General features: G+C 43.9%; 2 protein-coding genes and 2 pseudogenes across 2 annotated transcripts; 2 read left to right on the top strand and 2 right to left on the bottom strand.

The window, feature by feature from the left end:
- Positions 1-6725: 6725 nt before the first annotated feature.
- Positions 6726-8035, bottom strand: LOC123135130 (receptor-like protein EIX2; annotated as a pseudogene).
- Positions 8036-8564: 529 nt separating this feature from the next.
- LOC123135129 (LRR receptor-like serine/threonine-protein kinase EFR) lies at positions 8565-11011 on the top strand. Its single transcript, XM_044554230.1, has 2 exons — positions 8565-8743; positions 9449-11011. Exons 1-2 carry the CDS (start codon positions 8671-8673, stop codon positions 10543-10545), a joined length of 1170 nt encoding a protein of 389 aa, XP_044410165.1. The 5' UTR covers positions 8565-8670; the 3' UTR covers positions 10546-11011.
- A 3880-nt stretch (positions 11012-14891) lies between these two features.
- Positions 14892-19694, top strand: LOC123139743 (probable LRR receptor-like serine/threonine-protein kinase At3g47570; annotated as a pseudogene).
- Positions 19695-22172: 2478 nt separating this feature from the next.
- Positions 22173-27396, bottom strand: LOC123139742 (disease resistance protein RUN1). Its single transcript, XM_044559468.1, has 3 exons — positions 27041-27396; positions 25399-26532; positions 22173-23612 (listed from the first exon to the last, which is right to left on the bottom strand). Exons 1-3 carry the CDS (start codon positions 27326-27328, stop codon positions 22173-22175), a joined length of 2862 nt encoding a protein of 953 aa, XP_044415403.1. The 5' UTR covers positions 27329-27396.
- Positions 27397-27664: the final 268 nt, after the last annotated feature.

The following is a 27664-nucleotide window of genomic DNA, read 5'->3' as shown; positions in this document are numbered from 1 at the left end:
CACACCCTGTCCAGGAGACAAGGGGGCGAGCCCCCCTGTAGGGCGTGGCCCCTATCTCTCCTGGGCCCCTTGGTGGGCCTCCGGCGTCCATCTTCTGCTATATCATCACTTTTACCCTGAAAAAAAATCGTGGCAAGATTACGAGACGAAACTCCGCCGCCACGAGGCAGAACCTTGGCAGAATCAATCTAGGGCTCTGGCGGAGCTGTTCTGCCGGGGACACTTCCCTCCGGGAGGGGGAAATCATCACCAACGTCATCACCAACGATCCTCTCATTGGGAGGGGGTCAATCTCCATCAACATCTTCACCAGCACCATCGATATCTCCTCTCAAAACCCTAGTTCATCTCTTGTATCCAATCTTGTACCAAAACCACAAATTGGTACCTGTGGGTTGCTAGTAGTGTTGATTACTCCTAGTTGATGCTAATTGGTTTACTTGGTGGAAGATCATATGTTCAGATCCTTTATGCATATTATTACCCCTCTGATTATGAACATGAATATGCTTTGTGAGTAGTTACGTTTGTTCCTGAGGACATGGGTATAGTCTTGCTATTAGTAGTCATGTGAATTTGGTATTCGTTCGATATTTTGATGAGATGTATGTTGTCTTTCCTCTAGTGGAGTTATGTGAACGTCGACTACATGACACTTCACCATTATTTGGGCCTAGAGGAAGGCATAGGGAAGTAATAAGTAGATGATGGGTTGCTAGAGTGACAGAAGCTTAAACCCTAGTTTATGCGTTGCTTCGTTAGGGGTTGATATGGACCCATATGTTTAATGTTATGGTTAGGTTTACCTTAATACTCCTTTTTGTAGTTGCGGATGCTTGCAATAGGGGTTAATCATAAGTGGGATGCTTGTCCAAGTTAGGGCAGTACCCAAGTGCCGGTCCACCCACATATCAAATTATCAAAGTACCGAACGCGAATCTTATGAACGTGATGAAAACTAGCTTGACGATAATTCCCAATGTGTCCTTGGGAGCTCCTTCTTCATTATTATAATTTGTCCAGGCTTATCCTTTGCTACATAAAGGATTGGGCCACCTTGCTGCACTTTATTTACTTTATTTACTTTTTGCTAGTTACTATTTATCTTATGACAAAACTATCTATCACATACAATTTCAGTGCTTGCAGAGAAAACCTTACTGAAAACCGCTTATCATTTCCTTCTGCTCCTCGTTGGGTTCGACACTCTTACTTATCGAAAGGACTACGATAGATCCCTTACACTTGTGGGTCATCAGTTACCTACAATCTCAGTGCTGGCAGAGAATACCTTACTGAAAACCGCTTGTCATTTCCTTCTGCTCCTCGTTGGGTTCGACACTCTTACTTATCGAAAGGACTACGATAGATCCCCTATACTTGTGGGTCATCAGCAAGTTGGATGCACACCCACTTAGTTTCTTTTTGAGCTTTGATACACTTATAGCTCTAGTGCATCCGTTGCATGGCAATCCCTACTCACTCACATTGATATCTACTGATGGGCATCTCCATAGCCCATTGATACGCCTAGTTGATGTGAGACTATCTCCCTCTTTTTGTCATCTCCACAACCACCATATTCTCTTCCACCATAGTGCTATGTCCATGGCTCACGTTCATGTATTGTGTGAAAGTTGAAAAGGCTTAAGAACATCGAAGTATGAAACAATTGCTTGGTTTGTCATCAGGGTTGTGCATGATTTAAGTATTTTGTGTGATGAAGATGGAGCATAGCCAGACTATATGATTTTGTCGGGATAAGCTTTACTTGGCCATGTTATTTTGAGAAGACATAATTGTCTTGTTAGTATGCTTGAAGTATAATTGTTTTTATGTCAATAATAACTTTTGTTTTGAATCTTTCGGATCTGAACATTCATGCCACAATAAAGAAAATTACATGGATAAATATGTTAGGTAGAATTCCCCATCAAAAATTCTGTTTTTATCATTTACCTACTCGAGGACAAACATGAATTAAGCTTGGCGATGCTTGATACGTCTCCAATGTATCTATAATTTTTGATTGTTCCATGCTATTATATTATCTGTTTTGGATGTTTTATATGCATTTATATGCTATTTTATATTATTTTTGGGACTAACCTATTAACCTAGAGCTCAGTGCCAGTTTCTGTTTTTTGCCTGTTCTAGAGTTTCGCAAAATACCAAACGGAGTCCAAACGGAATAAAACTTTCGCGATGATCTTTCTTGGACCAGAAGCAAACCAGGAGAGTTGAAGATAAAGTCGGAGACTCAACGAGGCGGCCACGAGGGTGGGGGGGGGGGGGAGAGCCCAGGGGGTAGGGCGCGCCCCCTACCTCATGGCCCCCTCGAAGCTCTCCTGACCTAGTTCTTTCACCTATATATACTCTTATACCCCAAAACATCAGGGGGAGCCACGAAAACACTTTTCCACTACCGCGACCTTCTTTACCGTGAGATCCCATCTAGGGGCCTTCGACGTCCCGCCGGAGGGGGATTCGATCACGGAGGGCTTCTACATCAACACCATTACCCTTCCGATGAAGCGTGAGTAGTTTACCACAGACTATGGGTCCATAGCTAGTAGCTAGGTGGCTTCTTTTCTCTCTTTCATTCTCAATACCATGTTCTCCTCGATATTCTTGGAGATCTATTCGATGTAATATTCTTTTGCGGTGTGTTTGCCGAGATCCGATGAATTGTGGATTTATGATCAGATTATCTATGAATATTATTTGAGTCTTCTCTGAATTCTTATATGCATGATTTGATATATTTGCATGTCTCTTCTAATTATCGGTTTAGTTTGGCCTACTAGATATGTTTTTCTTGCAATGGAAGAAGTGCTTAGCTTTGGGATCAATCTTGCGGTGTCCTTTCCCAGTGACAGTAGGGGCAGCAAGGCACGTATTGTATTGTTTCCATCGAGGATAAAAAGATGGGGTTTTAATCATATTGTTTGAGTTAATTCCTCTACATCATGTCATCTTACTTAATGCATTACTCTGTTCTTCATGAACTTAATACTCTAGATGCAGGCAGGAGTCGGTCGATGTGTGGAGTATTAGTAGTAGATGCATAATCGTTTCAATCTACTTGACATGGACGTGATGCCTATGTTCATGATCATTGCCTTAGATATCGTCATAATTATGCGCTCTTCTATCAATTGCTCGGCAGTAATTTGTTCACCCACCGTAATATTTTCTATCTTGAGAGAAGCCAGTAGTGAAACCTATGGCCCCCGTGTCTCTTTTCCTTCATATAAGTTCTTTTTTCCATCATACTAGTTTCAGATATACTATTTTGCAATCTTTAACTTTCCGATTTATAAACCAAAAGTACCAAAAATATTTACTTTAACGTTTATCTATCTCTATTAGATCTCACTTTTGTAAATAACCGTGAAGGGATTGACAACCCCTTTATCGTGTTGGGTGCAAGCTATTGATTGTTTGTGCAGGTATTCAGTGACTTGTACGTTGTCTCCTACTGGATTGATACCTTGGTTCTCAAACTGAGGGAAATACTTACTCTACTTTGCTGCATCACGCTTTCCTCTTCAAGGAAAAAACCAACGCAAACTCAAGAGGTAGCACTTCACTTCTTCTGTGCCCATGTCGCCATATGCTTATTTGTTGCAGATTCGGGTGTAGCCAGAATGTCTAACGCTATGCATGGCATCTGCCTTCCGCCAACTAAGATTTGTGAATCTAGCTAATCTTCCTAAAGGGTGTGATCTCACTTGGACAATGTTTATTCTTGAGGCTGCGCCCTTACCGAAGGAGCTATACATGATGGTACGTGCTTATCTGAAGATCTTTTTTTTTTGCACACATGCTTAAGCCTTAAGGTTTTGCAAAATTTTCTCACAAGATACAAAAGATGTCTGTTGTATTGATAACTCATTTTTTAGCTCTGTCCTAATTTCTTGCATGCAGGTACGGGAATGGGATCATGCATGTATAACAAAAAGGGATGAGGAGAAGAGGAAAGACGAATCATATTGTGAACAAGGGTGTAGAGTGGGACTCGACCACTGCAGATTTCCAACACCACATTTTAGCCACACCCGTCAGCATTGGCTTTAGTGTTTTAAATAGCAGGCTATGCCAAATAGTGGCGGCCCTTCAGATCAGCTATAGCGAGGCTATAGCTTGCTATTTCGCATGTTTAGCGGTCTATGCCACATAGCGGCACCCGCTCAAACCACTATAGCTGGGCTATAGCCGGCTATTAAAAACTTTGATTGGCTTTGAATCTGAAGACTACTTTGTGAGTTATGTCAGACGCGTTATGGTGGCGGCGGTCAATCTAGCAGATGTGTTCCTTTTGTGCGGGGTAAAGGTAAATTTCTGTTACTCAATGAGGCAATTCAGCCAGAACCAAGTTTATAATGACACGCATACCCAAACCCAACCATATCGTAGTAGGGGGGGGGGGGGGTACTCCTACCGTAAGCAGCAAGAGCATGGCTAACTTTATCTTGCGAGCGACTAACAGAAGTAATAGAGATCTCCCTAGTCTCGGTATCCTTCGTCCTCTTGATCACGCGGTACCTTGAACGATTCCTTATCGGAGCGTTCAACATGTTCACAGCTTCCACACTATCCATCTCGATGAGAATGGGCAAATCAATGCAGTGCAGGGCTAATTCGAGCCCCTCCCTACATGCCGCGCCAACTCGGCTTCCAGGCCATTATCGCATGTGCGAATTTCCTTACAAGCACTGAAAATGAGGCATCGTTTGTCTGACCGCAAGACCATGCCCCCTCCAGCTGCTCCTGTTGCCGGTACCTAGCAGACGTGTTCCTATATAGTAGGCTGGAGTGCGGCAACTGCGAGGAGAAGCCTAACAGGTACCCCTGGACTAAAAGACAGAGGGTCTCATTGAAGAGGATATTCATAGCTGGGATTGAGTCGTTAGCCATATTTCACTTTGGTGCGATGAGGGATGGCCATATAGTAAAAATGGAGTACCCACAGTGCTCACTGCTCGAGGCAAAAAGATCTTTACGTGAGGAAAAAAAGGTGGTTGATTTCACAGTGCAGAGTGGAAAGATCCAAGATGACGTCTAAGAAAACATCCAAGAACCACGCAGGAAAGAGATACATCCCCATATGCCAATGACCGAGGAGCCAAAGGATAAGGTAATCTCTATACTAGTGTTCTCGTCACATACGATTCAATGGATGATCCGGGAGTTTGTGCTAGGACATTTCACCCCTGGGAACCTCTATGACATGGTGATGGCACCACACAATAGGCGTATGAACATATGGAAGTCCGCTGTGTACCGGCGGGGCTCGCTCTACATACATTGCTGGAACAATATCCTTATGATCATACGCAACTCGGAGGGTACGTACGATATGGTCCATCTGCCGGGGAAAGCTTACGAAGATAAACAATATTTTGAGCCGGTCAAGAGGTCTATCTTTGTGAGATACCATAGAGGGGTTCGCTTTGTGACAATCGATGAATTCCAGTTACATGTATGGATACTGATAGAATCAACCGATGGCCGGGTGCGATGGATCTTAGCGCACGAGACTGATCTTGGTCCTTATGCTTTCATCATAGACAAATACTCTTACATGGAGTCCAGAGTGCAGTGGGAGGCAGTCAACAACAAAAAAGCTCTAGCTAGCTTGTTCAAAGCTCGTAATAATGAGGAATTCATATACGATGAGGTGGATAGACAGAGCACACAATTGATCATGTTGACAACGACTATGACCACAATGAAGATGGCGTCTGTGACCCTGATGACTTCAACAACACACCTGATGATACTGATGGCGATAGTGATGACGTTGATGGTGAAACTGATGACGATGAAGATTGTGTCTGCGGGTCTGATGACTTTAGCAACACAATTGATGATGTTGATGGCGACAGTAACTATGATGAAGATGGCGTCTATGAAGCGGATGACTTGAGCAACACATCTGATGATGTTTATACTGGTAATCAAGATGAAGAAGCATATATGCATGAAGATGGAGATGGCCAATTCGAGTATTCCTGGAACTCGGATGAGGACAACTTCATTGATGTGGATGAAAGTGTCACCGACCCCGACGATGATGAGTGTGATTACCATCTCATAGGATTACATCCACACAAGGACGTGGTGTTCCTACAAACTTCCAACGGCGAGATTGCAGCATACCATGTCATGACTTCCAGAATGCAATATTTAGGAAATCGGGTTGTTAAAGACCCTTTCACATATTTTCATGGCGTTAGATGTGCATTTCCTTACCGTCCATCCTACGTTGATGTGCTTCCGCGTAGATGATCTTCCAACAACTAAACCAAACTCCTAGTATGGTTGGTAATTCGTCCTGTCCCGTGGCGTGTAAATCTTAGGAGGGGGATGGGGGTGGGGGGGGGGGGGGGGATAGACCAGAGGAAAATAATTCTATACATTTAACTGTCTGCCCGCTGCTTGTTAATTTATCAGCTAGGTGCAGCTGAAAACTGATGGATGTGCTCATGAAAGGATCTAAGAATTCATTTATATATACTAGTAGTTGGGGCGTCACCCTGTGATGCCGCTTGAGAAGAAGCTGTGCATTCGTTTTCATCTAAAAAGAAATACATGGGTTCTTATCTTTACCTACAAAAAATCCCTCGCCTTCATCTTAAAAAAGGAATCTTGCTCACACAGATAACCAGCAAGTGTCACGTGGCATGTTGCGTGCTCATTTCCATTTAAAAAATACATGGGGCATCATCTCAATCTCAAAGAAAAAAAAACACTCACCTCCATCTAAAAAAAGAAGAAGAAAACTTATTGTAACTGAGGTCACGTGTTTTCAAATTGCTGAGTGCTCCAACTCCTATAGGTAGAGTGCCAGTTAAGATATTTTCATATGCTTGAAGAACACTGAGATTGGTCATCTTCCCAATCTAGATGGGAAGATTCCCAATCATATTTGCATCATGCACCGTGAATTCTTGCGGTGTATTCCATGAGCCCTTTGGCAGTCACTCCATGAACTCCCCTATGCTCGATCCTAAGTTGTTGCCGTCAAACCACATCATTGTCAAATTGCACAAATTTCCTAATTTACCTGGCATTAAACCCACGATATGATTTCATTGGAAGTCCATGACTTGAAGGGACGTCATGTTTGTCAAATCACTCGCAATAGGAGAGGTAAAGCTCCTTAAGACCTGTGAGGTTCGAAAACAACACATGCTTGAGTGAAGTGTTGAAGTTATTCTCAGACATATCAAGGACTTTTAGATGTGTGAGATTGGAATGTGATATACTAGTAGACATGGTATTATTTAGGCTACAATAGGGCAACAGAAGCACTTTAAAAGAAGGAAGCATGTTAACCCTCTGAAACAAATCCCTCTCAGAACTAAGATCCGCACCACTCTTGTCAAGATGGCTCAGCAAAAGAGAGACCTGGTGACCATGCAATTCCATCGTTTGGAAATCATTCCAACTGACATCAAGAAAATGCAATTTTGAGAGAATGCCAAGTTGAGAAGGTATTCTCCCACTGAATCCTGCGAACGAGAGGTTGAGATACCTTAGGTTATTTGAGGGAAGCCAAGAACACAGGGATGCTTGTGTCGTTGAAGTAATTCCCGCTCAGATCAAGATACCCCAGGTTTTGTAAAGTAGCCAATGAAGAGCCTGTGTCCGCTGCCAACAAGCTCAATGATCTGCTCATGTTCGGGTAGTTGTAGTAGTCCATGTCGATGTTGCCGAGGTTGAGCTTGATGAGATGGCCCATTCTGTTGCTGCACCGGACTCCCTTCCATTCGCAACAATCCTCACCCTGCCATGACGAGAGACGGTCAGCACGGTCTAGGAGGCTTGCCTTGAAGGACAGAAGCGCATATCGGTCGCTGCTGATGCGGGCTCCTGATACACTCGCTTGGCCATGGGAAGTGGACCCTGCTTGAAAGATCAATAGGCAAAGGAGCAGTGCAGTGCTTCGGACAAGGAGCGCAAGCTTAGTCATATTGGTCGGGAAATGGCAGATGGAAATGAGAATGGACAGAGCAGCTTCTCTGTATAATTCCACCACAACAGCAATATAGGATAGGAGTATTGGTCTTGCCGTGCATACTTTTCCTATACTCAATTAGCTAGTGCTGTTGCTGTAGTGGCTAGAATTTGCCATGACTCAGACAGCACGGCAGACAAGTTGGAGTGCCTTCTTAAAAGTCTTCTTTGAAGACAAGTCATGCTCGCATTACCAAGTCACCATTCCTCAAGTTTGTTGATCGTAGAATAAAGAAATAGATAAATTCTTTTTCTACATGCTGCCGCGCGTGATAAAGTGCCGTGAGTGCGTGATAAAGTCAGCACTAAGCCAAGTGGCGAGGTCTATTCTCCTTTTGACTTTTGATAAGGTGCCGTGCGTGAGAATATTTTTGCAGGTGTGGGCATGGTTTTCTTTTACGAAACTGCTGTGTGAACGACACAGCCTGCACGACAGCTACACTTTACTGATATGCACGGACGGACGGATATACGCTGTCGTTCACACATCGTCCGCGCATCATCGTATGCATAGCAGCACTCTTTCTTTTAAACCCGTGCAAGCAAAGCAAGCTGAGCGTCCAGCATTCAGCATTCCAACTTCCAACTCAACTCACAGGCTTCACAGCTGACACACCTCGTAACCCGGCCGGCGGCGACAAAACCATGCAGGAGAGGCTGCCGTTCCGTGCGATCCGGCCGAGCAAAGGTGCCCTAGCTACCTTTCTCTTGGGCAAAGGTGCCTCCTCCTCCTGATTACTCACTCAAGTACTGCTTCTTCCATGTGTGTTTTCCTGTGTACGTTCGGTTGGCTGTGTGCATCTTAGTTACGTAGAGGCCGGCTGTGTGCTCATTGTGTTATATATCCTCTTGATGCTTCATTTTGAGCCAATAAAATTCACCTTTTGTCGAAAAAAGTATTGCTTCTTCCATCTTGTTTGCTGCCAAACACAAAAATCTCGCAGAAGGCAAAACTAATACTTTTCACATGGGTTCTACTTCTAATATTTTCCCTCGTCGGATCATGAAACCTATTAGTATTGTTCATGAGAGCAAGCTCACAAAGCCTACTGGTATTGTTCATGACCTACACAACGGCGGAGCCAGGAAAAATCGATTAGGGGGCCAAATGCGTGATAATATTGATGAGAGGGGCCAAATGATGGTAATCTTAATAAAATTTCTTAAAATCTGAAGGAAAATAGGGGCATTATACTACACTTCCTGGGTCATGGGGGGAGCCATGGCTCCTGCCAGTCCCCCTAGCTCCACCACTGGACCTACCCATAAGTTTTTTTTCGCTTTGAAAACAAGATGGATACAGGCTTGTGTATCGATTCCTTTTCTAAAAACAAAGGCTTGTGTATCGATTGATACACACAATGACCAATCTTGCAGTAAACATAGTACGCACAATGTTTTATTCTTTATTCACTCTTTGCAGGTGATAGGGACCTTAGTCAAGCGACAAGGCTCGCCCCCATCTTTATTTTACTGTCGCTACTACTGATTTCTTATGGAGTCGGCAGCATCTGTTGTTCCTCGACGACCGTCCATGGTAACATCACAGACATGATCTCGCTGCTAGATTTCAAGCGGGACATCACTAACGACTCAAGACAAATCTTAAGATCTTGGCACGCCAACGTCCCTCTTTGCAGTTGGGAGGGCGTCCACTGCAACTCGGGGCGAGTCACTAAGCTGCACCTCAGCGAACAAGGGTTGTTGGGCCGGATATCCCCATCCCTTGGCAACCTAACGTTTCTTAGGACATTGGACCTGTCCAAAAATGGCTTCACCGGCGAGTTACCTCCTCTCAACCGTCTCCACAGACTGGAATACCTTGACTTGGGACACAACTCACTGCAAGGGACCATTCCAGATACTCTCACAAACTGCTCCAAGCTACGGATCCTGGACCTATCTGCCAACTTACTAATGGGTGAAATTCCCCTTGCTATAGGTTGCCTATCCAATCTAAGGGAAGTATGGCTTTCCTCAAATAATCTCACTGGAACAATCCCACCAAGCCTAAAAAACAGCAGTCAGCTTGAAGACATCGTGCTTACTGATAATAAGCTCACGGGAACCATTCCTGGTGAGATGGGAATTTTTCCATCTGTTGTTTATTTAGGCCTTGGTGGAAATATGCTATCAGGTGGAATCCCAGAAACCTTGTACAAATATAATCAGTCTTCTCTCCAATATTTATACTTATATTCCAATATGCTTGGGAAAACACTGCCATCGAACTTTGGTGACACCTTCCCGGATCTTAAACATCTCTGTTTGGACAATAACAATTTTGAAGGTCATCTCCCTTCTTCACTAGGCAATATTTCAAGGCTAAGGCTGTTAAACTTGTCTTCCAACAATTTCATTGGTCAAGTTCCAGGTTCTTTTGGCAATCTTGCACTGTTAGAATACCTAATCCTTCAGCGAAACAACTTTTGGGGCTTCATCCCAATAGAGCTTGGCGACTTAAAGCAGCTCACCCATCTGGATCTGTCTGATAATAATCTGCAAGGTGGTGTGCCATGACACGGAGTGTTTGTTGAAAATAACAGTTCCGTCTCACTTGGAGGCAACATAGACATCTTTTGGAGGAACACTGGATCTGCTCCCATGTCCCGCCATCTCTCGGAGAGAAGAAACACAGTATGTGCTAGCTACCTGATTATTGGACTACTCATTACAATACTTGGTTTGTCACTCATATTATGTGGCCTATTTTATGCTCACCAAGATGTCAGGAGCAAACCTATCATTCTTTTTTGGGGGTGTTGTGTGTAATTCATGGGGTTGGGACCTTCCAAACCTTCACTTTGGGAATAAATGATCCGGCGAGACTGTGGCTCTCAGTGCTCAACAATCAGCAAAACATGTTAAAAGGGCAGTTTCAAATAAACCATGCTGGCGGACTGCCAACCACTCCCATTGTATTGTTTACAAGCTATGCTAGGCTACGTCTTGGTTTTGTCATGCTGACTTTTTCTGATAATGAACTTATGGCAACAAATTATAATGACTTGGACAGTCAAAGCAATCCAACAAGCGGGGGGGGGGGGGGGGGGGGGGGGGGGGGGGGGATTTATAATGACTTGGACAGTCAAGCCTCGGGACAAAAGCTCAATACCCAAAAGTCATTATTGTTTTTTGGCAAAGGCTGCCCAGACAGGGGATAACAAATGAGTCATTGAATGAAAGATATCTCGGTTTACCATTGGATGTTGGACGTGAGAAGAATGGAACTTTCTCGTATATCAAAGAACGGATATGGAGGCGTGTACAAGGATGAATGGAGAAGATGCTACCAGGCAGGGGCAAAGAGGTCCTAATCAAGTCTATTGTGCAAGCCATTTCTACATATTCCATGTCAATGTTCAAACTACCAAGGGGCCTGTGTGAGTGTATTACATCGATGATCCGGAAATTTTGGTGGCGCAGCAAAGGGGGTGAACGGAAAACGGCATGGGTGTCTTGGGATTCCATGTGCATGCCAAAATACAGACGAGGTCTAGGCTTCCGTGACATGGAGCTTTTCAACCACTCGTTGCTAGCCAGGCAGGCATGGAGAATATTGCAAGATCAAGAATCACTGAGTTCACGGATACTAAAGGCGGTTTACTTTCCGGCTGCTGATTTTCTTGATGCGGAAGTGGGCACTCAAAACTGGTGTAGATGATTCAAAAATCAGTGGCGCCGCCAAGACGATTTATGTTACCATCACATAACATTTTTAAAAACTAAGTCTAAAAGCTAATAAATGCGACCATCTATGATACTCCCTCCGTTCCTAAACATAAGTCTTTGTAGAGATTCCACTATGGACCCATATGGGTCCATAGTGGAATCTCTACAGAGACTTATATTTAGGAAGGGAGGGAGTACTTTGCACTATGAAAGTAACAATAAACTGGTATCATATGCATGACACTAGTCTAATTTACTCTTCATTATGACTTGCCTTAGACATAGGCTCCTCGCTGAAGGGACATCCCGTCTCTGCTCCTTTTCCTATTCGTATTAGTTGTACTAGTGGGGTCTGTAATGAAAGTTGGTTTCCGGTAAAAGAAATCGGAGAGAAAACTCACTTTACAAAAGACACAACAAGGTCTGGCGTCTTTTCCCATGTTTATCATTACTTGTTTGCATCGTATGCAAGAGTTAGACTTGGCATAGTCTACACCTATGTCAGCCAAAGCAGGGGATTCCTTCCTTGAATTAGCTGGTCTCCTGTATCTAACAGCTAGGTACTTCTTGTTTGGCAATGCTAGATAGCAATTGCCGGTTATATATCATAGCTTAGTAAAGCGAACTTGTTGTCTCCAGTGTAGCAATCTCATATGATATCGGTTGTTGGCGAGATGTGTACATCATTATATTGTGAGTGTTCTGATGAGCAGCTCCGAATTGTCAGGTCCATGTGGCATGCCACATCAATGGTTTTTAACCTGCAACGTGAGGGACCTCCATCGGGAGAAGCTGCGAGGACTGTTCAGCAGAGAGAAAAATAGGTAGAAAAAACTCGTCGATGTGGCATGCCGGCTGGACCTGACAATTGGGACCTTGCCGGTCAGAACAGTCGTAAAATTTTAAATAGGGTAAATCGTGGCAGAACTTCTGCTAAATAGGGCCAAACGGATGAAATTTCGCTAAATCGGGTAATTAGTGTAAAAAAATGTCAAAATAGGGGGCAAAAATCGGAATTCACTCTTTAAAATATGAGCAACGTGGAGTCTTCCTTCTTTATATGTATGTTGTTACCATTATTGCATGCTTTGACACAAGAGTAAGACTTGACATAGTCCGCAACTATGGTTGCACAACGCAAGAGATTCTTTCAATTAGCTGGACTCCTCCGTCTGACAATCATTGGTTGCATCCTTCAATGACGGAGTTTACGCTCCGCACTTTGTTGGAAGGCATAGATTTCTTAGACGTGCTCTTCAGGGTAAAACCCCAAGATCCGGCATTCAACATCCGGATCGGGCTATAGTGGTGCTTGGGCCGTGTTCCTTTTCTGGAGGCGTTGCTTTCAGAGAACCTTGCATGTGGTTCATCTGTTGTCTAGGACATTGGTGGTGGTGTAGTTGTTTAGTTGTGTGTCCTTAGTTGCATGACTCTTTTTGTTTTTTACCCAAACTGTTTTATCTTCTTAACTATGTGCATCCTCAATATCTCAACTAATTTTTAATACTGTGTCGTTGCAGAGGCTGAATGTAATTACTATCATCTTGATATTGCGATTTTTTTGAAAAAGCTGGACTCCTCTGTCTAACACCTAGGCGTTGTTTCACAATGCTGGCTAACTTGCCAAATGCCGATTATATATCACAGCTTCAGCTTATTAGTCAAGCGACCTTGTTGTCTCTAGTGTGGTACTTCTATATATACATACTATCAGCAAGATGCGTCATTGCATTGTATAGTACTAGTAAACATGTTGCAAATGGTGACAAAATTAAGCCCATCTGACGCGGTGCGATGGGGATGGCCTGGACAATAACACTTTTATTCTTTTTCTTGAGAGTTGGGACAGTAATGTTTGATCTACGCCAGAAAAGCATTTAGAAACTTCCACTTGATCTTTCGACCTTATCTGATTGGAATCAAAATACCAGAAAATCTGCTAGACATGTAAAAATGTCCTCTAGTGGCCGGCTGCAAGTGGGGTTCTAACATAATATTGTTGCCCGCTGCATGTGGGCGCGGAGTTAATATTGCAAGCCGATCGCTGTCTCTATTAAGCAATATGTGCTCCAGGCGGCGATACTATGCACACAGTATATGCTTATATGCCATGCGAGACACATAATATATGCCATCTGAGGTGCCATAATTTGAATGAGTTATGAATAAGCAAAGAAAGATTTTAGATCTGAAAACAAAAAAGGAAACGCCGATCAAAGCGAATGACGAGAGATAGAAAAACCCGGATCAAAGGATTGAGAAAAAGACTCTCTAGGGCATCGGTCAACATGACTGGCAGAAGAAACCTAGGTCTGGGAGACGCGGCCCCTGGCGGCAGTCATGGAGGCCGACCGCCCTGGGCGGCGCGCGGGGCGGAAGCAGTGGGAGGCGGTTAGGCTGATACCATGTTAGAAGGGAATAGAGAGAGATTGGTAGAATATGATGGGTGCTGTATTGAGCCTTCGGGCGGTTTATACAGAGTACAAGGCTTGGAGGACAATAAGTCTCTCCTAGAGATAAGGCAGAAGATGATTACAAATCATAGTCTATCATATGCAAATATATGCCTATATACTCTCTAACAAGCAGTAAAGGCCAAAGGAGAGCATCTCTGTTCGATTCCAGCTGAGAAGGACTGAGCCGTGCGTGAGAGTATTCTTGCAGGTGTGTGGACGTAACTGTGAGCGTGGCTTCTTTCTTTAAAACCCCTGCAAGCACAGCAAGTTGAGCGTCCATTTGAGCGTCCAGCGTTCCAACCTCCAACTCAACTCACAGGCTTCACGGCTGACACACCTCAGAGCCCGGCCGGCGGCGGCAAAACCATGCAAGAGAGGCTGTCGTTCCGTGCGATTCGGCCGAGCAAAGGTGCCCTAGCCACTCTCCCTTGGGCACAGGTGCCTCCTCCTCCTGAATCCTGATTACTCACTCAATTAGTACTGCTTCTTTACTGTCAAAAACTTCTAATACTTCCCCCCATCGGATCATGAAACCTATTAGTGTTGTTCATGAGAGCAAGCTCACAAAACCTAGTAGTATTGTTCATGACCTACTCATAAGTTTTTTTTTTCTCTTTTTGAAAACAAGATATGCAAGGTGCAGGCTTGTGTATCAATTGATGCATGCAATGACCAAACTTGCAGTAAACATAGTACGCACAATGTTTTATACTTCATTCAAACTTTAATTTGCAGGTTATGGCCATTAGTCAAGCGGCAAGGCTCGCCACCATGCTTATGCTACTGCCATTGCTGCTCATTTCTTGCGGAGTCGGGAGCATCCTCTGCCATGATAACAGCACGGACATGATCTCGCTGCTAGATTTCAAGCGGGCCATCACCAACGACTCAAGACAACCTTGACATCTTGGCGCACCAGCGTCCCTATTTGCAGTTGGGAGGGCGTTCACTGCAGCTCGGGGCGAGTCACTAAGCTGTACCTCAGACAACGAGGGTTGTTGGGCCGGATATCCTCCTCCCTTGGCAACCTAACGTTCCTTAGGACACTGGACCTGTCCAAAAATGGCTTCACTGGTGAGTTACCTCCTCTCAACCGTCTCCGCAGATTGGAATACCTTGACTTGGGAAAGAACTCACTCCGAGGGACCATTCCAGATACTCTCACAAACTGCTCCAAGCTAAGGAGCCTAGGCCTATCTGCCAACTTACTAATGGGTGAAATTCCCCTAGGTATAGGCCGCCTATCCAATCTAAGAAAAGTATGGCCTTCCTCAAATAATCTCACTGGAACAATCCCACCAAGCCTAAGAAACAATAGTCAGCTTGAAGACATCGTGCTTACTAATAATAAGCTCACGGGAACCATTCCTGATGAGATTGGAATTTTCCCATCTCTTGTTTATCTAGACCTTGCTGGAAATATGCTATCAGGTGGAATTCCAGAAACCTTGTACAAATACAATCAGTCTTCTGTCCAATTTTTGGGGCTTCCTCCCAATAGAGCTTGGCGGCTTAAAGCAGCTCACCCATCTGGATCTGTCTGATAATAATCTGCAAGGTGGTGTGCCATGACACGGAATATTTGTTGAAAATAATAGTTCCGTCTCACATGGAGGCAACATGGACTTATTTTTTGGAGGAACTCTGGATCTGCTCCCATGTCCCGCCATCTCTCGGGGAGAAGAACACATTATGTACTACCTGATTATTGGACTACTCATTACAATGCTTGGTTTCATGTCACTCATATTGTTTGGCCTATTTTATGATCACCAAGATGTAAGAGTAAACCTATCATTCTGTTTTGGGGGTGCCGTGTGTAATTCATGGGGATGGGACCTTCGGAACCTTCGCTTTGCCAATAAATACTGTGGTGAGATCATGGCTCTCAGTGCTCAACTATCAACAAAACTGATTAAAAGGGGAGTTTCACATAAACCATGCTGGCCGATTGCCAACCACTCCGATGTATTGTTTACAAGCTATGCTAGGCACGTCTTGATCTTGTCATGCTAACTTTTTCCGATACTAAAATTTTGGCAAAATTTATAATGGCTTTTTTTTTTTGGAAAGAAGGGTCATCCCCGGCCTCTACATGCATCAGACTGATGCATGCAACCATATTATTAAGCAAAAGTACCAAAATGTTTGTGGTCCAGTACAAACTCACATGGAGCTAAAAAAGCAAATAAAAGTTGACACAACCAAAAATAGGTCGAGATGACTAAACACCTAGCTTATTATTGGATTGCCATCCAAACCGGTTGTAAATACCCTGTGGTACCATCTCCCACCGGGTACACCCAATAGCCAAAAGCTCCATGGCTTCCGCAAGAGTGAGTAACGACTACGTGCAGATTCATGCAGTGACCCTGTAAATAACCTGCAAAAAACTTATATGAGTTTGTTTGTTAGAAATCATATCATTTCTGCAGTTCCATATAACCCAAAGTAATGCGCATAATCTTGTCCGAATATGTCCCACACTGTTTGGCTCCACTCCATTTAGCCACGTCCCAAATAACGTGTTAATACTATTTGGAGAGTTGGCATTAAAGCCTACATGAATCGAATACCAAAAAAGTTTGGCAAGAGGACAATCGAGAAAGAGGTGTTTAATAGTTTCATCCTGATCGCAAAAGCAACATCTGTTACTGCCCTCCCATCTTCGCTTTGCCAAGTTATTCTTAGTACGAATCACCTCCTTGTGAACAAATCACATGAATATTTTGATTCTTAAAGGTACTTTAATCATCCAAATATGTAATGATTTCGCAATTGGACCTGAATCAGTTTAGCCTAGATACATAGATTTCACTGAGAAAACTCCATTCGCAGATTGTTTCCAGTGAATCGAATCTGGCTCGTCAGAGAGATGAATGTCCATCAGCCTCCGCATGATATGTAGCCACGCGTCCCATCGGTCTCCTACTAAGGACCTCATGAACTGGATGTTTAGAGGAACAGACTGTAATACTTTAGCAACATAAGCATCCTTAGGATGTACAATATTATAAAGAGACGGATATTGTGTGGCTAAAGACGTTTCCCCTAACCATGTATCCTCCCAAAATCTAATTGAATTACCGTTCCCAATGATGAATTCAGTCCTATAAAAAGGGTGCTTCCATTCTCATTAACCCCTTCCAGAAAGGTGAATCATTGGGTCTTACGGCAACCTTGGCCAAGGTCTTAAATTGCAGGCACTTATTACACAAAATCTGAACCCACGTACCTTCGGTCTAAACCGAAAGCCTATACAACCATTTACTAAGCAGACATCTATTCTTTACCTCTAAATTCTCAATCTCGAGCCCACCCCGGCCCTTCGGTCTACAAATAATATCCCACTTGGTGAGCCAGTATTTTTTTCTTTATTTCATTGCATTGCTAGAAACATCGTGATCGATAGAAGTCTGACCTTTTTTGTACCCCTACAGATACTTCAAAGAAAGACAATACGAACATAGGCATACTTGTGAGTACAGAGTTTCTCAGTACCAACCGACCAAACCATAAGACATAAGCCTACCATTCCAGCAGCTTAGTTGTTTTTATATTGATCTTCAATACACTTCCACTCCTTGTTGGATAGCTTGCGATGATGAATTGGTATGCAAGATAAGTAAAAGGTAGTGAACCCAGTTCACAACTGAACAATTGTCTATAAGCATCACGTTCATCTTTGACTCTCCAAAAACAATAAAATATACTTTTGCTAAAATTGATCTTCAATCCCGACAATTGCTCAAACGGGCATAGGACCAGCTTCATATTTATAGCCTTTTCCAGATCATGTTCCATGAAAATGATAGTGTTTTCACCGTATTGTAGTATGGACACCCCACCGTCCACAACATGGGGTACGAGTCCGCCTACTTGCCTGTCCTCTTTAGCCCTACTGGTAAGAATTGCCAACATACCTGCCACTATGTTGAACAAGATAGGAGACATCGGGCCCCTGTCTTAGGCCTTTTTGTGTCTGGAAATAATAATCTATGTCGTCATTCACTTTAATCCTTATGCTGCCATTTTGTACAAAGGAATCGACCTGATTCCTCCAGGAATCATCGAAACTTCGCACACAATCGTATGCGTTGTCCCGACTTATGGCACATGAGTTGCCTTTAAAATACCGTGTGCCGAACTCGCACACGGTGTGTGTACTAAACAACGTGTGCTATGCTCCCAATCATCGCACATAGCTTGATTCTGGGCATTTTGCTAGGCTGATGTTGGGCTTTATTTGTTGTCAACATTTTTTAGTGACTACTTGGTAAAAATCTTTGCGGGCCTGGACTCAAGGACACAGAAGTAAAGCAGCGTAAGCAGGTTTCGGTTGTTAATAGAAAAGAACTGCCAAGCCGGCCAACTGACTCGTCCTAAAGAGGTATCCACATCTTTTTGTCTACTATAAATGATAAAACTCTCTCAAGGTTCGTTTTCCCCTCAGTTCCATTCCAACGTACTGCGAGTTAGGTAGCTGCTAGCAGATGTGTCTCTTTGCCATCATCTTTTAATTAAAGAAACATCTTAGACAGTAGCATTGTTGATTATCCATATGCTTGATATCTTCTGTTGCCTCTGTTGAGTTCTGGGCTGCTAGCTAGACTTCTTTCCTTACCATAGCATTGTTGATTTTCGTCAGAAATGTGTGATCACTGATCACTTCCAACAATGGATTCATATCATCTCCTTAGTATGCAGTTGCTGATTCTTCAGAGGGAGCAAAGGCAGACACTGACCGGAATGTGTCTGATGTATTTGATATATCCCAAGGAAAAATAAGAGTGGGAGGCTGGAGAACCTTCTTTTGAACAGACGATCATTTACCAGCGGTTGAGAATGTTTTTGCACCGTCTTTCCTAGTTAAAGATGTCAGGGTGGCAATAAACATTGATGACAATGGCCACCAATCCATATAGTTTGCAAGGGCTGTCTCATGTGGTTTCATTTGTGCTTTATATAATACTCCCTCCGTCCCAAAATTCTAGTCTTAAATTTGTCTAAATACGGATGTATCAAGTCACGTTTTAGTATTAGGTACATCCGCATCTAGACAAATCTAAAATAAAAATTTTGGGATGGAGGGAATAGTACTATAGGATGCTTGTTCATCTAATAATATTCTGTTTGAAGGCTTTCATGTGGTAATAAACATTGATAACCATCAATGATACAAGCAATCCGTTTGAAGGTTTTCACCGCAGCATCTAGACCGGTGCTGAACAGAACTACTTACGGGTGGCAAAATGGATATTTGGACTTTGGCAAAAGTGGCAAACCAAACAGATTTTCCAACGGGCCCTAAAACACGAAATGTTCTTCTCTTGATTTTTGAGTTGCGAGGAGTCAATCACGTAGGTACCTGGCCGGGGATCTTCGAGCTACCGCGGCATCCGTGAGCGCCCCTCTGGAGCCTTCTACGCTGAGATCCGGTCCGACGACGTTCGCCTCGGCCTCGGCACGTTCGAGACCGTGCACGAGGCTGCCCACGCGTACGACACGGCGGTGTGGCACCTCCAGAGGCCTCGCGCGTAGATGAACTTCCAGGATGTCCGGATGTGCGTGCAGGCGCATGCCGTCGCCCTTTCGCCTCGTCTTATAACAGAACAGGACCGTGAGGAACACCGTCGGCGGCGGCGCCACCTCCTCATCGCCGAGGAGGACGAGCGAGCCATGGCGGAGTGGCGCCAGCGCTACCCGCAGGACATCGACAACGAGAACGCCTTCTTGGCGGAGAGGACGGCAAGGCGCCGCGCGGAGCGAGCGAACATGCGTCGGCGAAAGGCACTGGCCATATCGCAGTGCGATCTCGTTAACGCAGGTGGGGAGTCGTTCTTTGACTCATACGATCCTCGTTGGGAAGATGCGTGGCTTGATACCTCGGACAACGCCATCGAAAATGATGACTCGAAGTAGGTTCTAGTTGCACCGTAGTTTTTATCTAGTTGCACCGTAGTTTTTTATCGTGTTGGACTAGTTTTTTTATCTATCTATGCTATGATGAACTATGTACACATTGTGAAATATCCATGTATCATTTTTCTATCTATTTTAACTATGCATATGTTTTCTTTATATTAGTTCGGAGTGTATATGTTGTTTGTGTGAGAGCGCGCGCAGTTTTTTGCAGCGGCTGCTGGAGCGGCTCGCGTCTTAAAATTTGTAGCGGCCGCTGGAGCAAACGCACCCCGCCGCACAAAAATAGATGATCTGATCGCTGCAAATGGGTTTTTAGCGCGCCGCGCGTAGCGCGGCTGTTGGATATGCTCTTAGTTGCTAGTTAATAGTCCAGAAGAAAAGACTGGTACTCATTGAAAGGTGCCAAAGTCAACAGATATTTGCCGCCAGGGAGAGATGAGGGTACATACAGGTACATACCCCACCCAGCCACCCCTTTCCGGGCCGCTCGAAGAAAGAAAAGACGACCGTGTCGCCAGGAGTCTCCCACGCCGCCACCCTCCGGCGGCTCCCCTCCGCCGGCGGCCTCGGTCGTCGGTGGTGAGGGGGTCGCCGGATCTACGCATGTGGATCGTTTTTTACTCTAATAGTTTAGACTTTTAGGTTGTTCATCGTCTTTGTTTCGGCGGCGGCGATGGCGGCGCTGAATAAAGTTTCTTCAGATCCTACTCCGACGAGGCGATCGGTCCTATGGTTGGGATGGGTTCGGAAATCAGTCTGTTCAAGTAAGGATGGTGTGGCGGCGGCGACATCCTCGTGGTGGACCTGTGTCCTCGGGCTCTGTCGTTGCGACGGTGTTTGGTCCAGCGCCGGCGTGGAGCTTGGGAGGTAGTCCAGGAGCGGATGCAGATTGTGGTCTGCATCGACGGCATCTGAAAGATGGTGGATCGTGTGCTGGGTTCATGGTTTGTGGATGGCAGGTGTGGTTTTCTCCTCCGGCGTCTTAGTTGTGTGGGGATGCCAGATCTAGAGTTCGATGGCGTGTCCGGGGTGTTGCCCCGGTCTGATTCGTTCAACGGTAATGGTTTCATTTTTGGTGAGCCATCTTGGAGGTCTGCAAAGCTGCATATCAGCGATGGAGCCGCTTCGAGCTCGGGTGTGAAGGTGATTCATGAATTTTTTTCATTTGGTGGCTGCTATGGTGATTCCAGAGGCAGGTGACGGGCGTTGGTGTCAAGTTCAGAGGTTTCTTCGGCCTTAATTGTAATTTTACTTCTTGGTTGTTGTTTCTTTATGCAAAGGGTAGCGATTTGCTGTCTTTTCAGTTTTGTCAGTTCGTTTTGTACTTGCCTTGTACTATGATTCTTATGATATAAAGAGACACGTATTACCATGCAAAAAACAGCAGAGCCCTTCTATTACTCGGTGAAGATGGCGTCAAGCACACGCCGCAGTGGAATGTGGCTGCAGGGCGATTAGTACCTCCCTCTAAGAATTAAAGTACCCAACACACGTTACGGGAAGCGAACCAACCTGTGGTTGGATGGGTAGAAAGACCCTGGTATTCCCAGCCATCAGGGTTTAAGTCTTGGTGATCGCATTATTTTTGAATTTATTTCAGAATTTTTGACAATGCATTTTTAGTAGAAGGAGACGTTCCCGACACAACTGCCACACCATATATAGTAGTTTTCGACCGGTCTAGTACAGCTTAATTAGACCTCATCTTTGGACGGCTCCGTGAAGCTTTTTTCGCTTCCCTGGAGAAAGCATACTCCGCCACGCACTTCTGATTGATCATGGCGCGTGTGTGCTTCTGCAGTTCCCTGTAGAATGGATAGATTCAGCATCTTGTTAGCGTCCGTATTAGTTTTGTTTGAAATTCGGAGCCACTGTATGAAACAGAATAACATATGTACATGGCACGCAGTGTGAAGAAAGCTTAATTGGTACTCCTGGTAGGCTTGGTAGAGCACTTGCAATGTTTTTGATGCGGGCAAGCCTGGTTCACACAACAGCCTCAGTTCACTGCTGTCCACATTATGTACCATCTTGGGACCGGTGAGTTGTTGTATACACTGGCAAAGGCTTGATGATGCTCTCGTATCCATAACCTTAACCTCTTCTAACGATTTTCAGGTTTTCAGCCAGGTTTTCAAGGCTCTCCGGAAGGGACTCTAGTTTCTCGCACCACGAGAGGTCGAGAGTTTGAAGATATTTGAGGCTTCCAAGGCTCTCGGGAAGTGACTCTAGTTTAAGGCACCATGTGAGGTCCAGACTTTGAAGGTTTTTGAGGTTTCCAAGGCTCTCTGGAAGGGACATTAGTTCCCTGCAAAATGAGAGGTTGAATGTTTGAAGGTTTTTTAGGCTTCCGATACTCTCCGGGAGGGACTTTAGTTCATCGGACCATGTGAGGTCGAGTGTTTGAAGGTTTTTGAGGCTTCCAAGACTCTCCGGAAGGGACTCTAGTTTATAGCACTCGGAGAGGTCGAGTGTTTGAAGGTTTTTTAGGCTTCCAAGGCTCTCTGGAAGGGACTCTAGTTTTCCACACCCTTTGAAGTACAATGTTTGAAGGTTTTTGAGGCTTCCAAGGCTCTCTGGAAGGGACATTAGTTCCCTGCAAAATGAGAGGTTGAATGTTTGAAGGTTTTTTAGGCTTCCGATGCTCTCCGGGAGGGACTTTAGTTCATCGGACCATGTGAGGTCGAGTGTTTGAAGGTTTTTGAGGCTTCCAAGACTCTCCGGAAGGGACTCTAGTTTATAGCACTCGGAGAGGTCGAGTGTTTGAAGGTTTTTTAGGCTTCCAAGGCTCTCTGGAAGGGACTCTAGTTTTCCACACCCTTTGAAGTACAATGTTTGAAGGTTTTTGAGGCTTCCAAGGCTCTCCGGAAGGGACTCTAGTTTCTTGCACCATGAGAGGTCGAGTGTTTGAAGGTTTTGGAGGCTTCCAAGGCTCTCCGGAAGAGACTCTAGTTTTTCACACCATGTGAGGTCTAGTGTTTGGAGGTTTTTGAGGCTTCCAAGGCTCTCTGGTATGACTTTGACATTGGTGCAATAAGATAAGTCAAGGTGGGCTAGACTCCCAAGTTTGCCAACCGAGCTTGGTATTGCTGAAATTTTCCGTGATCCAGTGAGGTTCAGGTAACATAATTTTGAGAGCCGAGTGATACTCTCAGAAAATTTCCAATCTTGCAGCTCTGGAGCAATAAGAATCTCCAGTTGTTTCAATTGTCCTAGAGTGCTTGGAAACTTTGTGATGGAGCATCTAGATAGATCCAAGACACGCAAGCACTTCGGCAATGAAAATGCACCACCATGGAATTCACAATCCGAAAAATGCATCGCCCTTAATTTAGATGGGAAAATAGTTGCCATCTCCCTTGCCTGGCTGTAATCTGAAATATTGTAATTTGTAAGAGATGCATAGTGGCAGTATTCTTTTCTTCTAGTAACACTCGCTTTTTTAGCATCAAAGACAACCAATTCTTCAGCAATGACCGATCTTGCGAGATCATGCACTAGATCGTGCATGGTGAAGATTGTTTTTCCAAATTTCTGAAACAAAAAAATAGGATTAGTTCCACCATAAAAAATTTCAAGAAAATAGTATTATTTAGATAAATGATGTGACATGATCCTTTTACAGAAAGATTAGTATGGTCAACTTGGCAGGCCGTAAAATTGTCTTTGTTTGCACTTCTGCTGGACGCGATTCACAACGGTCCAACTGCCCATGTTGTCCAAAAAAACGCATCCCACCTACGCTTGGCCTTACACGCTTAAAGCAAACCCAGCAATCTAGCTAAATTTCTCTACTTAAGAGCATCTCCAACCGGCGCCCAAAAAGAGCTCTGCGCACTAAAAGTTCGTTCTTTTTGGCGCCGAACAGCTCCAGCAAAAGTTGTAGCGCTAAAAAAATTTGGGCGCGCGCTGAAAAACGCTATCGCGCGCAGCATATTTTGGGCTCCGGATATCACGTGCTTCACAATTTGCACGGTGTGCTTTGTGGGCGCGCATTGGCGCATTAAAAGTGGCACAATGGCGCGCTATAACTTATATTGGGCGCAAAATTTTTGTGCGACCGTTGGAGATGCTCTAAAAGCACTTTTAGGTAGAGTACCTACAATTGGTACTCCCTCCGTTTTTTTTTACTTCGCATATAAGATTTGGTCAAAGTCAAACTACATAAAGTTTGACCAAATTTACATAAAAATTTATGAACAACTACAGTACAAAAACTATATAGTATGAAAATATGTTTCATGGTGCATCTGAATATATTGATTTCATATTGTGAATGTTTATATTTTTTAATATAATGTTAGTCAAACTCTATAATGCTTGACTTTGACCAAACCTTATATGCGGGCTAAAAAGAAACGGAGGGAGTAGAGCACAAAAAGTGTATGCCCTCCAGCAATTTACCAATAATGCTCTACCTATATTTTATTTTGCTTCTATCTCTATTCCAATTCCGTCGAGCACCTTGTAGGAATTTCATAGAGCACGCGATGTGCGCCGAACTCAACGCCGGCGGGAGCAGCTATGGACGGTAACGGAGCTAGGCGGAGGGGTTTGGGAGGTCAGCGCGGAGGTGGTGCAGAGGTAGAGCTCGCGGTGGGCGGGCAGATGTGCGCGGCGGCGTACCTTCCACCGTGGGTCACCTCCACAATGGCGTACCGTCGTGGCCATATCAAAGAGGTATCAAGCAGAATGAGGACTACGATGATAACGCGGTATTGGTCACAACTCACAAGATGAGAGAGGAAAGATAGAAAATGTAGTGAGAAGGTAAAATTATTATTCTCCCCAATGTCAAGCTGGCACGGTGGACAGAATTGATCCGTCTTGCCACCTCTCACCTCACTGGCGAAAGTGGCTGTGGTGCAAATGCAGACATGTTTAAAGAACTGGGAAACTCAAAAACAAATTCTTTTGGAGAGCAGGGGGAAGGGATTTACTAAGGGAATGGCATATAGGGTGCTCCAATGAAATTTACTGGCACGTATTTAAGACTATAAATTAAGTAATTCCATCTTGTATGTGTTACATTTTTTTAGGGAAAATTAGTATTGAGCCAAATAAATAGTAGACTACTATTCGGTAAGACAAACAAAATAAAATACCATGCATTAACTGTATGTATGTGTAGTGATCCAAATGGCGTTTGATGAGTGTAAACTACAATTGGATGGATGAAGGAGTTACTGTCTTTTTTCTTGCGGCAGGTCCCCAACAGTTGGGAAATTTTTAGAGGAAAGAGTGTGGAGTATATTCTGATGCACCAATATCTTGAGTGCTTTATATAAAGGAACGGAGGGAGTATGCTGTAGTAACTCACCTTGGGCAATTTTGAATGTTGAAGGAAAGACATCCCCACGAATTGCCTAACATACTTCTCGCCAAGTTGTATGGCTGAAAAGTTATTAGATGGCTCAATGAAACCTAGAGCAATCCATTGATGGATAAGATCTTCTTTACTAATATTGTGACCTTTCGGAAAGATCCCACAATAGGCAAAGCATAACCTCAAATATGGTGTCAGAATATTGTAACTTAACTTCAAGGATGGTAAAACTGTACTATCAGAAAATGGTTCATCCCAAATATCACTATTGCACATTGCTTCCCAGTCACTAAGATCCATTCCAGATAGCAAGAATCCAAGTGCTTGAGCTGCTAATGGCAAACCTCCACATTTCCTTGCAATCATTTGTCCAACTGGTTCAACTCGTTCTTTATCAGCTCTAGATTCAAAGCCACTATTTTGCTTGATTATTCTCCAGCACATGTCGCTGTCCAAGGGATCTACCTTGTATGGTTCAACAGTACAAAGTTTTCTTGCAATGTCTATGCTGCGTGTTGTGACCAAGACTCTCATCTTGGAGCTTACACGCAACATAAGCTTGAGTTGATTTAGTTGGGAGGTATCTGTCTCCCATAGGTCATCTAAAACAATTAGAGTCTGCTTATCTTGAAGTAGATGTTTAAGGCGTTGGCTTATCAACTGCAGTGTATCAAGATTCTCGCTTCCTTTTTCCAGTACTTGAGAAATTATGGAGTTCCCTATTTTTTTCAAGTCAAACACCTGGGATACATAGACCCATACCCGATGATTATAATCTTTGAACTGACCATCATTGAAGACCAGTTGTGCCAAAGTTGTCTTTCCTATGCCTCCAAGCCCACAGATAGGAAGAATTGTAGTATCTTCTTTGTTGCTGCTTGTGGCTAACAAAGAAAGAACATTCATCCTGTCTTTGTCTCTCCCTATGATGAGTGATTCAATCACATCTGATGTTGTTTCCCGTCGATCAGGAAACTGGTGCACACTAATTAGGCTGGAGTTATCATGTGTGAAATTGAAACTCTCGTGATCATCTTTGATCTTCCTCAGCTGACCTCTCATCTTCTTCATCTTATAAGCCATGGCAATCTTGGGTGCAATAGCAAAACAGTCCAGCTTCCCAATCATCTACAAGGAATTTCAACAAGTGATTATGAAATAATATAAAACTTGGGAGCAACTACACCAGGCTTTAATAAGATGTACTATATTTTATCCCTGTACTCGGTAATTGCTGCATGGTAGATGTATATCGCAACGCACTTGGAATTTAACATAAAACATTTGCACAAATGTAAAACATATATAGCTTCCCTTGTACTACAATTTTTTTATTCTTGCACACCCAGTTTCACGGGATTTGTATTGTACAAGTGCTGATTTAAGTAGGCTAAATACCTCTTGTACAACCATCGTTTATTCTTCTTTTTACAAAGGGCGCCAACAAATTTCAAGCTACAAACGTTGCAATTTAACAAGATCACCAACTGCTTATACTGGAAAGTACTTATGGTCATGGTTTTGTGGACAATAATATAATAAATAATCAAATTATTTAACCAAAGCAACAAACTCCGTACTAGCTAGGAATAATTAAAGAAAAAACAGAGAGAAGACACGGCATATGTATATATACCTTTCTGTAGGTTGGTTCACTGTTAGCTTGGAACTCATCGAGCATGTAAGAGATGTCGTAGGCAGCGTTCTTCAGCCGCTTGAGCCACAACCGCACCAACTCCTCAGAAACAGACCGCCTCTCAGCATCCTTGAGCGCCGCCTCCATGTACTCCAGCGTGTCCTTCATGTCCTTGAGGTCGTCCTTGAAGCTCCACAGCATGGTGACCTCATCCCCAATGGCAGAACCCAGCTTATTGCCCACCGCTGAGACCACAGCCGAGGCGAGCAAACCAGCTACATGCGACATGTTTTTCTTCTTCACCTTTTCTCTCTCAAGTTGCTGTATGCCAACTGAAGATGGTGTGAACAATAATGATGCAGTTACCAACTCATGCATGGTCATATGTATGACACCATGCTCCACCGAGATGAAAAGGGATCATCTACTTAATTGTGATAATTCCCACAGCACACCACACGTTAGCTTTAGCTTTACCAGCAGGCAAGGGTCAAGAAAAGAACCTCTAGTCTTTCTAGCTGTAAAGGAACAAAGGAAAGGAACCGGGGGAAGAAAAGAATGTGAACTCCCGCTTTCTAGCTGTAAAGCAAAAAATGTTGCATTTGTATATAAGAACAAAGCTAG

The sequence above is a fragment of the Triticum aestivum genome, chromosome 6B (genome assembly GCF_018294505.1).
Source record: "Triticum aestivum cultivar Chinese Spring chromosome 6B, IWGSC CS RefSeq v2.1, whole genome shotgun sequence".
NCBI lineage: Eukaryota > Viridiplantae > Streptophyta > Magnoliopsida > Poales > Poaceae > Triticum > Triticum aestivum.
Note: the sequence above shows the minus strand (reverse complement) of the source record. Positions and strands in the feature narration are given on the sequence as shown.

What these genes read in the sequence shown, in the direction of transcription:
- LOC123139742 (XM_044559468.1), bottom strand. Translation starts at nt 27,328, where the DNA reads ATGTCGCATGTAGCTGGTTTGCTCGCCTCGGCTGTGGTCTCAGCGGTG. An exon ending in GTGAACCAACCTACAGAAAG is followed by an intron (nt 26,533 to 27,040) that starts GTATATATACAT and finishes AATTCCTTGTAG; the next exon opens with ATGATTGGGAAGCTGGACTG. An exon ending in AACATTCAAAATTGCCCAAG is followed by an intron (nt 23,613 to 25,398) that starts GTGAGTTACTAC and finishes TTTTTGTTTCAG; the next exon opens with AAATTTGGAAAAACAATCTT.
- LOC123135129 (XM_044554230.1), top strand. Translation starts at nt 8,671, where the DNA reads ATGCAGGAGAGGCTGCCGTTCCGTGCGATCCGGCCGAGCAAAGGTGCC. An exon ending in TACCTTTCTCTTGGGCAAAG is followed by an intron (nt 8,744 to 9,448) that starts GTGCCTCCTCCT and finishes CACTCTTTGCAG; the next exon opens with GTGATAGGGACCTTAGTCAA.